Source organism: Rissa tridactyla, chromosome 4, assembly GCF_028500815.1.
Source record: "Rissa tridactyla isolate bRisTri1 chromosome 4, bRisTri1.patW.cur.20221130, whole genome shotgun sequence".
Classification (NCBI taxonomy): domain Eukaryota; kingdom Metazoa; phylum Chordata; class Aves; order Charadriiformes; family Laridae; genus Rissa; species Rissa tridactyla.
This window is the reverse complement of record NC_071469.1, coordinates 63,073,827-63,085,890: the sequence shown is the minus strand read 5'-3', so window position 1 is coordinate 63,085,890 and position 12,064 is coordinate 63,073,827. Positions and strand designations below refer to the sequence as shown.

The window sequence follows — 12,064 nt, the reverse complement described above, 5'->3', positions numbered from 1 at the left end:
TGGTTTACAAACCTGTCTTAAAACAATCGATGCTTTTGGCTACAAGTGCTAAGTGAACTTCAAATTTCATTGCGGTTAATGATGGACTATCAGACTAGGTAATCTTGGCTGGGATCAATATAGAGGAAGATGAGTGTTTGGACACTAAGTTAGCAAAGGTTTATGTCCCAAATGATCATCAGTATCTAATTGTAGGTTCCATTCTCTGCGGCTTCACTGACCATCCTTACAAAGATGCATCGAACATAAAAAGTTGGCAAAGCTCAATTGATGTTAAGGCTATGTTAGAGGTTTATGGTCCTTTTCCTTGAAGATTGTGATCAGTGCCACTTGCATTTTCATGACAGACTTTCCTAACTTAGAGATTTTCCTAACATACTCTGTTTCCAATAATAGACAAAGTAATGATGAGTTATAGTTTGTTCTTGAGCCCTCCCTCTGTTAGAATTAAGCTTCTTTTCTCTTGTTGTTTACCAGCTCCTTCAACCTTTTCTAATAGGTATGTTTTCTTTAGATCTCTAGTAATTCATATTGCTGTAGCCCTTCAGTTGGTCCACAGCCTTCTTGAATGGCAGTTCCCAAAGCTGGACATGATATTCAAAATAAGATCTTGTGTGCTGAGCAGAGTAAGCCCTAATCTTGAATAAGTTTAGATATCTTGCATAGCAACAGATTGGAAGCATCCTCTTGAATGCTTTGTTCAAAAAGCACTACAGAAGTTAATTGCTTTAAATAGTTTCCAGCTTGGGAATAATTTGCCTAGGGGCAGCTAGTACTGTGAATAATGGAATATTCATGCCCTAGTTCTAGATGGCAGATCAACTTATGAAGTGGTATAGAAGGGGGTGAACATGAAGAGCCTATCCTGCAAAACAGATATGTATGCACTTAAGTGCTGAATTATTTTTTTAATAAGCTACTTAATAAATAATGGTCTTCTAATTTGCTATGTTTATGCTTTAGAATGTGCAGAATCCTCTTGCAAATCTGTAGCTTTAAAATCCATTTTTAAAAAAATACACTTGGTAAGGGGACAGTCACTCTAGGCTTGTGTTAAGTCTTTCTTACATCTTCTAGTTTTTTAACATGCTCTAACAAATCTGTTTACTTGCATTGATGTCACTTTTTTTCCTGAATTTCAGGACAACAGGATATATAATGTCTCATGGGGGCACAGTGGGCCATCTCCTTAATTTAACAGTTTCCATGAACTACAGGAGTCTATATGAGTGTCAGATTACAGTTTAGCTCTCATGAGAAACTGCTAATAGAAGGTCAACTTCCCTTTAATATAGGCTGCAGGAGAGATGCTGTTAAGTTGTATTGCATCTGAAACTTAGAAAGCTTGTCATGTGAATTTAGGAAGGCTTTCTTGGCCTGTAATTTGGCAGAAGACTAGCTAAATGCTTGCCTTGGTTAAATGTTTCTGTAGTCTGTTTACTGATTCCATGATAGAGACCTGTTGCTTTGCCGTTCTGTAATTTAGGCTTGTGTATTAGATTTCTAGGGAGAATTCATTAATACTGAAGATTTTGCCTTGTGAATCTGTCAAGATGCAAAGATGCTTCTCTTGTATTTCTGCAAGAATTACTGAACTGCCAAACTGAGACAGATCAGTAAAAAAAATCATATGTAAGAGAATAAGAAAGGGAATATGGCAACTCTTCCAGAGGAGAGACAAACAATATCTGCATGCTGGAGGGGTGAAGAGAATATCTGTGGAAAGCTGAACTCCCTAACATATCCTGGACACTGAGCTGATCTCTGGATCCGGTTACATGTGTCTTCTGTTGCTACTGTAAGAAAGATTAATCAAAGTAATTGCCAGAGTCTGTTTATAAGCTGATTAATTAGTTCCAAAGTCAGGTTTTGCTTTCCTTTAATAGGGATGAGTAAGGCTGAAAGTTAAATGCAGGTCCTGTGTTCTCACTTAAACTTTCAAGTGGGTATTTTAAAAAAAAAAAAAAGGCAAAACAAAAAAAACCCAAAACAAAACACCAACAAAAAAAAGAACAAAAAAACCCAACAAACCCAAACAAAACAACAAACAAACAAAAAACCCCAAAACCTGGAAAGAGGGGGTTCCAGTGAACAACTTGAAGGTTTTCAAGTGGTTGTCATTCTTCCCTCCGTGTCCTAGCATCCTGTATTCTTCCTTGCACCCATTGAAAGCAAGACGAAGGTTCTCAGAGCAGACCTGTGAAGAACCATCTCAAGAACAAGTCTTCCAGGGCAAGTGTTTCCCCAGTATTCACCTCAAAGTACAAACTCTAAGAGAGGCTTTCAGATCGATTCCTGAACTACTCCTGTGCTTTTTTCCTTCTGGGTGCAGCAGGGTTGTCTCGGAGGGAAGCTTGTGGCAGTATAATGTTACCACTTGTTTGCTTTGTGAGGGTGGAGGAGGGGGAGAGGAAACTGCCTTAGATACAAAGTCACTGGAAAGGTCCTGCTTTCTGTCATCTGTCACAGCGGTTTGTGCTACTTTCCAGGTAAGTCATTTGACTTGGCAAACTTTTAGTTGTATAGCAGAGGTCTTGGCAGCGCCTAACCCAGCACTGCCATTATGAAGCAAGCTGGCATCTTCACATGTGAAGTAACTTTCCATTTCACTACGTGTCTGCTGAGGGGATGCAGTGGTTGCTTTCGTCTTCATATTAGTCTGTAGGAGACTAATGTGTCCTTACAGCTTTTTGAAATGGTTGCTTGAAAAAGGCTGAAGACAATGTACTTCCTGAGAAGGGCACCTCCTGTTCCGTTGGGCATGAAGTTCTTATGCCACCATGTGTGTGTTTCCTTGCAAACAGCTACCAGCATCCACTTTTCTATTGCCCTGTGAGTGGCTTGTTGGGAGTGTCTGACCTCCGCTAAAAGTTAGCGTGTTGATGAGCAGTGTTCTTATTTAAGCATAGTCATGGCTTCTGATTGCACAGTTATGGATAAGGATTCCTTCTTCAGATAAGGACTCCTCTCCCAAAAAGCAGATGCTTAATTAAAGAACCACCTTCTAGCCATCATCGTCTTTCATGCAAACATCTGTACCACTACCTGTTTGTCTAGAGAGACTTGTAGGAAACTTCTTAGTAATCGAGAAGCCCTATTGCTTCTGAGGTGTGTGTGTGGGAGGTTACAATAGTAATATATGCTGCTTTTTTGACCAATGAGCAAACACATTCAGTTATACAGCTCATTGCCTTTACTAAGGGCTAAAAGTAATGCGTGTGAGTTCCTAATGTGAATTTTAATGGTAAACCAGATGTAGGGAGCAAACTAGTCTCATCACAACAGTTAAATGTGAGAGACTGAATATCTTCAGAAACACTTTGGCATTGTGGGGGAGAAAGGGGAACCTGAAACGTCAAACACGTTTCTCCCTGTGATTACAGATCTCTTTGGAAGATGCGCTTTCTCTTTGGGATAATTTTTAAATTTGAAGTAAATCAGAATTCTAATACTTAGGTACTTAAGAATTTAGTATTAAAAACTAAATGACTTGGAGCTGATTTCCTGATGCCTTTTGTGGTTCAGGGTAAATAATTTGGCTTTGTTAAGCCCTCCTTTTACTGATATAAGCTAGAGGAAAAGCTCTGAAGACTCAGAATACATTCTATTTCAGAGGAGTCTGAGAAGATAAAGTTTGAGTGTTCAAAAAAAAAAAAAGCACTATTGGGTTATTTCCCCTATTCTTGACCCCCAGCATCAAGAGGACTGTTCTGCATAGGTATATTTGCAATAGCTGTAGTGCGTGTTCCAGTTATTTAACTTTGATGAATCTGCATTAGCCTGAAGATGTTTGATAAGATTTTCTTTTTTTACTACGTAAGCCAGTCCTTTCAATCGCAGGACCTGTTCTTCAGTCCATTTGATGCACTTTGGGGACACACTTTTATAGCAGTGGCTGTTGCAGCTGTTTTTAATAAGCCTGTGTTGCTTATTGTTGGAAAATATCTCTATAATGCATATTTGCTATTTGTTCAAATTTCTTGACCATCCAATGATTCAGCATTTTTCCTTTATAGTTTTTCATCAAGGTTTTCAGATCAATAGTCATTAGAGAAGAATGAGATTATGGAAGGATATTGAATCTAATCATGAAGCATTTAATGGCGACTGGTAATACAATAGATATCCTGTTCAGTCAAAAATAAACCACAGACAGTCTTTTCTAGCTTGCAGGTTTCTCGTCCACTCTGCTACTGACCACATGCTGCTGGATGATAGAGGACCTCACGTACGGGAATTTGAGAGTTAAAGAGCAGAGATAGACTTCAGTATGTCTTGTCTAGCTATAAAAGGTTTTATGCAGACTAGTCCTGGCAAGCACAAATTGTAGCCTATACGTGGCAATACTACTTTAATATTAAACAGAGAGATACTTTGAGTCCTTAATAATTGGAGAACCTTTCAATGCTTAATTAAAACAGCTTTTTAAAGTCCAATATTCCGTAATTTTAAGAGGAAAGATTTTTATGGTAGAAGCAAGCTTGAAAAAAGATGTTACAATAAAATGCATTGCACACCCCACTGCAGTAGCTTTCCTTTTTCTTTAATGTTGGAGTTGAATAAAAATTGTCGCTTGAGTCCTTTTACGTGCTGAGGGGGAAGTGCAGCCTTGGTAACAGATGCACAGGACACCTCTATGCTGTCAGTAACTTACTAGGTGAGAAACAGTCATTCCTTCTGGTTTTATTTTCTAAACTGATTAGGTTAACAAGTTCTATAAGGTAGGTGAAATGTATTTGCAGAAAATGGTAGTTTAGTATTGATTGCTACCCGTTTGGTGTGTTTTGTATAGTTAATAATCTGAAGTTTAGACTCTGTCTCATTACCATTACAACCTCTTGCTGAGTGAAAGTTTTTGGTTCTTCATTTCTTTTAACCTGCATTTTAAAGAATCCTTATTATTTAAAGAAAGTGGACACTGAAGTTTTGAGCTGACAATATTATTAGCTATTTCATAAATGGGTATGAAATTCATGTATACAAGTGGAGCTTCTGTACCTTTTCCTTGCCCTTAAATAGTGCTTGGAGTTCCATCCACAGCTTGCAGTGATCTAGAAAAACTCTTGCAGTAGGATGTTACCAGGTTTGAATAGTGAAAACACTTCAAAACTCTTATCACTGGGGCTACTGTCTAGCCTTAGTGTGTTTTGCTTATTCTTAACATTTACTGAAGCAGTTGTATCATTTCATTGTACTAACTATAATTTCTTCTCATCTTCTAGTACTGAAGCCTCTATACCAAGAATAAAATGGATAAATTCATATTCATAAAATAAAAATACTTTGTGTTGGCCGTTCCATAATCTGATATCCTAAAATCCTTTTTTCCCATGTGACAGCTAATACATTGTGCACATTTGGTCTCAGTTAACGGAGCCTGATCGTAGCAGTGCTGCTGCTTTCTGTGAGGGCAAGGCAGGATGCTTACAGAGTCTATTGCAACAATGATCGCAATTATCAGTAGTCCCACTGGGGATAAGGATAAGCAGGATACAAAGTTGAGAATAGACCCTTGGTAATCCTGGGTTCACTTGTATATTTCTTCGCAAAATATCAAATTCTAGCTGCACAAAGTATTCTATGAAATGGTTGTTAAAGATGATTTACCTTTACTGTAGAGAGAATGATAAAATGGAAAAAAAGCTAGTTTATGTACATAATGCAAGCTATTAGAGCGTTTACTATTAGTTAGTAATTTTGCAGCAAATTGAGTATGTCTTTTGCTTTATTTTTAAAATTAAACCTGCACCAGAGAACTTGAATATCTCAGCTACTAGGTTATGCAGATTTTGCAATTTTATAAGAACAAAAAGAGCCTCAGATCAAGATAAAGCTGCTGGTTGTCAGCATGTGGGTGTGGTATGTTTGGCTGCCTTGAAAAATAAGCTATTTCCTATGGATTATGTTCCAGGGTTTTTTAATATTTCCTTTGGGACACTTTTTTAAATTGGCCTTCCTGTAATGAACTTTGCAAGGCAAAGGAAAATTCAGTTATACAGTAGATCTTTATCATCTTAACATTTTCTTTACTAGGTTTTCTCTTAACCAGTTGAATACTTTTGATTTGAATTCATATGCTTTTGTGTGCTATTAACTTATCATCTGAATACTGCCACCTGTTTGGTTTTTTGTTTTTTTTTTTTTTAAAAAAAGGTGAAGACTTATTAATAGAACGAGTGGCGCATGCTGGCATGATCAACCCAGAAGATCGATGGAAGACACTACAATTTAATGGTCCTGTTGCCCATTTTGAAGTACAAATAAGAGTAAAGTGTGATGAAAACTACTACAGTGCTCTGTGCAATAAATTTTGTGGCCCTCGAGATGATTTTGTTGGTCACTACACATGTGATCAAAATGGAAACAAAGCCTGCATGGAAGGTTGGATGGGAGAAGAATGTAAACAAGGTAGTATTGTTTGCTTCATTTTACATTAGCTCTAATGTGTATCTGTTGTAGGTATAAACTGAAGTAGGTATTTCTGTAGTGTCAGTGCTATGGAGCATTAATTTTAACGCATACATACTTTGTCGTTTGAATGAAAATCTTTGAAAAAAACATTCTCTGTGAAGAGTGGAGCCCAGGGCAGGATACAGTGTTGCTTGTGGGTTGTGCTATGGGGGCTACACAACAAATTTAGGATTCAAAATAGTGAAACATCTTTTTATTAATTGACTTTATTTGATGGTGGTGTTACTTCAAAGCAAAATGATGTATTGCATTTGTTAAGGTAAGATTTTATTGAATAGTCTTGATATCGGTAATACTGTAGACCTTTAATCCTGTAAAAATACCCTCATAACTCTATTTTTGCAAATGAAAAAGTTCTAAGTGTAGCATACGCAAAGCTGAAAACTTTTTTATAGCTCTTAACGTGAGCAGAAATTCAAATGTAGCCATCTTTTTTATTATACCACTCAATCAGATCTCTGCATTTTGCCTTCAGTCTCAACGAGTAATTAGTGCTAAAATTGCTTGACATACTCTTCTCTCTGAGGGCTTCTTGTTTTTGTTTTCTGTTCCTTTTCAGTAAAACCCCTGTTAATGAGAGGGGAGACCATTTTAGGGCTTACTCAAGGTCACGTGTATCTTTTGAAGCTTGGGATTTCCGGCATAATACTGGTCTAACACCAGGTTTAAAAAAAAAACCCTGTATTTGAGAAATGTTTCAGTGCAGACATTCTTGCTGCAGCCCTATTTGTTAGCAACTTTTTCAAGGAGTTACCTTAAGTTATTTTTCAAACAGTTGTAATGGGGCTGTGTTTTGTGAAATAGCTAAGTGGAAGCAACAATTCTTGGAACATGACAAAAGACAGTCTGCTTTGCACAAGCAACAAATAGGCTAAATGACAGAAGCCCTGGCTAAAGAGTTCCAGATTGCTGCTGTACTAATGGATTACCTTGCTGCCCAGACTGATGCCTAAACCTTTTTCTATTTACAGCTGTATGTAAACAAGGATGTAATTTGCTCCATGGAGGCTGCAGTACACCTGGGGAATGCAAGTAAGTCTGCATGCTTGAATATCTTTTTTTATGAGTGCTGATCTTTCTGGTATTTTCTGTGTATGTTGCTACTTTTAAAAAGTCTACTTCAAAATGAAAGAAAAAAAAGTATACAATTGTATGGATGAAAATGGATCTGAGGTAGATTTCACATGTGTAAGAACTGCATATAATTCATATTGTTTTGCAATCCTATTCTATTCTTTTGCGTGTACAGGACTGAAAAGATTTGCTTCATGTAATCCAAAACTATGCCTTTATCAAATGAGAATAATCTTTTTTCTTTCTTTCCAAAATTCTTAGAGGCTTTGATCTCTATGTACTATCTGCTCCCCTCAAATAAAAAAGGGAGCTTGCTCGTTGGACTGTTATGATTAGGAAATGCTTACAGTGCTAGACACTCTATATACTTGATCACCAAAATATAGTAAACTTAGCTTTTCCAATAAAAAAGGGTTTTGTTGGTAGTAATGGAGATAACAGTAGCAACCCCAACTTAAACTTTCTACCCCAAGTGAATGATTTGTGGCCCCTAAATCTGAGAGAACAGTCTGAAATGTTCCCTTAACTTTGTGATGAAACCTAAATAGCCTTTCTGGTAGCAAGAGGAGTTGATTGTTTCCTTGTAAAAGTTCAGGCATCCAACACAGTAGGTCAAGGGGAAATGGGTGCTATTTTTACACTGACTGTTGAAGAAATGAGACAGGTATACTTGTGAGTTTGGGATCCTGTATAAGTTTTTGAGTTTATTTATGGTCAGAGTTGTATGTGTCATTTTAAGAGTGGATTTGTGCAGTGGTTCCTTTGTAAGCTGTATTGAATCTGGTTGCTTGGAATGATGTGAAGCTGAACTGGCTGCCAGAACCCCTGAGAGCTGACAAATACCATTTGTGGCAAGCTGTGATAGTTTAAGGCAATTCTGCTTCATCATCCTACTAGTAACTACTACAAGCATCATGTAAGTGGCAGGAATGGGATGCAGGTTGCTTAACTTTGCTGGGCTTAGAGCTAAGCTGGGGTTGAAGTGCCAGTTTGTGAGCTGTGGCAGCTGACATGCAAACAATTCTCATCCTGTTGAGAAGCCTGAAGTTTCTGACAGTGCAAGTATGGCAGATAACAAAGTCAGTCCTATATCATTGCACCACAAGGTGGTTTTTTACCACCCTGAAACTTCCATCAGATGCTGTTGACTTGTAGATTTGCTGTGTTGTAGCTCTGAAATCTGACTGAAAACTGTGAATTCCTGTGTATGAAGTGCACTGTTTCGGTGCATGTACAGTTTCACTTCTGAAGAGCTCTAACACCTCCCTTATTTTTTTTTTTTCCAAGGCAGATGTTTAAACCATGGCTTCATTTCTGTAAGAAGGAATACTTCTATTTAATGTTGTTTGTGATCTTTTCTTATCATTAAATATTCTGCTTGTGATTTCAAGTATTGTGTGTCCGTACTGCTGTTGGTGAGTTGTTTGGGTTTTTTTAGATTAGAAGTAGAGATTGTGGTTGAGAGCTGGGCCAGTATCACTTCTACCTGAGTAAGAAGTGCTCCTTCCCTCGAGCCTTCCAAGGGCACATTTCCCCATAGGTTATCAAAACCTACTCTAATGAATTTTCATTCATGTAAGGCTTTCTGGAGTCCTGTAGATATCAAAGGAGTGTCCTAGGGACCTGTGAACGTTTCCTTTTTTGAATGCAAGGAGCATTTGAATAAAGGTGAAAAAGCATCAGGCTTAAGCAAATGCAAAGCAGTACCCTTTTTTGGGCAGGGGGAGAGGGGCTGGTGCGCTGTAGTGGTTTGGGCTGGGCTGGCCACTTTAGCTGAAAAGCAAAATTACTGAACAGAAAATAGGTTGTTTTATCTCAAACCAGGACACCTGTTTAGCTTTCACTTCTCTGTGATACCAGCTGTATCTGGGAAAACAAAAGTTGTGGAGGAGGAGGAAGCTTTAAAGAAGGGAATACAAAACCTTTGAAGATGGGGGGGCTGGTGGTTATGGTACCTTTTTTTAGGTGCCTGTTGATAGTCTCATGCGAGCAAAGCTTTTCCTTACAGCATGTCACTGATGTGAAGAAGCATCTAATGATGTAAGTCTAGGTACCCCCTTCTAACCTGCCCAGCTAAATAAAGCTCACAAAAATAACACTGAGTCTATTGAAGCACTCTGACCAGAAATCTCACTATTTTGTTGGATGGATTCTCTCATCTGAAAAAAAGTACTGGGGGAAGGAATAAGGACGTAATGTTTCAGATGGATTGTATGCCATTTGCCTTGTTTCTTAACAACTGTCTGCTGAATTGCTAGATCTGGTCAGCAGGTTAAAGGAAAAGAATAGCCTTTCTATGTATGGCCACTCTGCAGAAGGTTCTTGGCTACGTCTTTAAATATGATTTCGTAGCTTGAACTTGTTCACACAGATGTCTGTAGCTTATATTCTGTAGTAGTTATTAGGCTACATTAGAAATGTTGCTTTTAACCCAAATGGGTAATACTTGCTGTAGAAAAATGATGCTGAACTAAAAATAAGCAAGGCTTACAGACATGACCTTTATCTTCAGCAGTACAAAGGAAGCTGTTATTTAAAAGAAACTGCTATGTTTGGTGCTATTGAATTATAATCTAGATTCCTTCATACTGGTTTTTGGACAGTTGCCACTGTCATTTAACAGGTGAAAACAATGTCCTTTTTTTAATTCAGAAAGAAAATGAAAATGTGAGAAAAACATGGGTGTGAGACGTATGGAAATCTGGTGCCAATAGCTACTTGGTTGCCAAAATCTGCAGTGTCATCTATAAATAGAAAAGTTGGAAAAAGGTTTCTATCTTCAACTTGTATGAACATACAGGTAACTTAACCAATGGCTCTGAGGCTTCAGCCTAACTCTCATAGCAAGGATCTACCCTCCGTGCTTTGATTTTCCAAAGTAATTTAGATCTGTTCTTGGATTAAATGTTATACTCAAAATGGATCTTAAAAGTAGCTAAGTGACTGCAGACTGTTAGTAAAGGATATGCCATTAGCTGTAACTGTACGTCATCTGTTGGGCAAGTTCGTGTACCCCTTGTTTTGAGGAAGTTAGTGTTATGATGTTTGCCATTTATTTTGTTGAGCTTTCACCAAACAATTGGAAAATAAGTAGGGGATGACCTGATGTCTCAAAATGACCTAATGTCAGAAATGATTTTGTGGTATGGCTGGCAGTAAGTGATAGGTTTTTGTCATTGTGGAGGCAGTTCAGAAAACGTAGTAACTTACTGACTAACGAGCAAAATTACATCCTTGAGGAAAGCAAAAGCAACTTAGCTGGCTCTTGCAAAGATAGGAAATTGCAATCTTCTTAAAATTAAAAAAAAAAAATCCCACCCAAAACAAAACAACCTATATCTAGACTCAAAGTGTTTGGCTGTAATATATTATTTTTTTCCTAGCCTGCTGTGGCAGACTAAATAGTCTTATTGATTGACTTCACCAGCCGATATTAGTAGGAGGGATTGTCAAAGAAGCAACACTGCCAAGCCATGATGATTGGTGCTTTTTGTATGTTTTTGCATCATTTGAAGTACTTTGTTAAATTTCATTAAAATGTTTGGAGAGTAATAAAGTTGGACCTAACAGCTTATAACTGGCTTAGGCTCAATCACCGTATGAAATTATCAAAGTGAACATAGAGAAACTAAAAGTGACGGTCTCCTTCCTTGATGAAAACTGCTGGCTTGAGTATGTTTGGTACCACTCACAAACCATGGTTTTGAGGTTTAATGGCTTAATCTTTCACTTCCTTGTGATCTAGAGTGGTCTAGACTTGGCAGAAGCCCAGATATGGCTCATATGCCTCATATCTGGGCTACGTTGTCATATTCCTGCCAGGATGGTGGTATTTTCAGAAATCTTTGTACTTTTCCTGTTGCCTTTGAATGCTTCAATTTCTATTTTCAAAGCAAAACAAAAGGGGCCAAATCCCTAATACTGCTCAGTTTGTGTTCAGTTTCTGGAGCTCTGCTAGGACCTAGGTTATGTCCTGGGAAATGCAAGTCTTACTTCACACAACTGTGATACAAAAAATTTCTTTAGAATATATAGACTAGCTGAAAGGAATTAGAAATGGGATCATTAATAGTACTTTAATGCGAATTTGTGCAAGGTGAATAAAGCAAGCATATGGTTTTTAAAACTTTTTAAGTAACTTTAAGTAAATTAATTGTTTAATCTGTGTACTTTGAACTGTCTTACTCTAGAATTACATTTGAACTACATGTGACAAAATTTTGGTTTTACAATGTTTGTGACTTTTGTTTTTATTTAATCACAAGTCTCATGTTTCTCAAAGTTCTTGTCCAGCACCATACCTTTTGTAGTCCTTGTATTCCGTTTCCATCCTGCTTGTGAGGCTAACTTCTTGCATTCAGCAGTGCTTGCAGGTGCTGTATGCCTCTCCCAAGGGATTTTGCTCCCTCTTACTGTCACTGTTAGGGCCAGAACATGCTCAACTATTATTCAGTACTTTCTTTACAGAGATGCAGGAACAAAAGCCTGAGCTGCAAAATGAGATACGAGTACCTGGAGT

General features: G+C 37.8%; 1 protein-coding gene across 1 annotated transcript in view; it reads left to right on the top strand.

The window, feature by feature from the left end:
* The window catches only part of JAG2 (jagged canonical Notch ligand 2), a 72,197-nt gene that overhangs the window by 28,414 nt on the left and 31,719 nt on the right, over positions 1-12,064 (top strand). The window contains exons 4-5 of the mRNA XM_054199902.1: positions 6,154-6,408; positions 7,443-7,503. Coding sequence (XP_054055877.1) covers positions 6,154-6,408; positions 7,443-7,503 — 316 coding nt within the window. The remainder of the gene's footprint in view (positions 1-6,153; positions 6,409-7,442; positions 7,504-12,064) is intronic.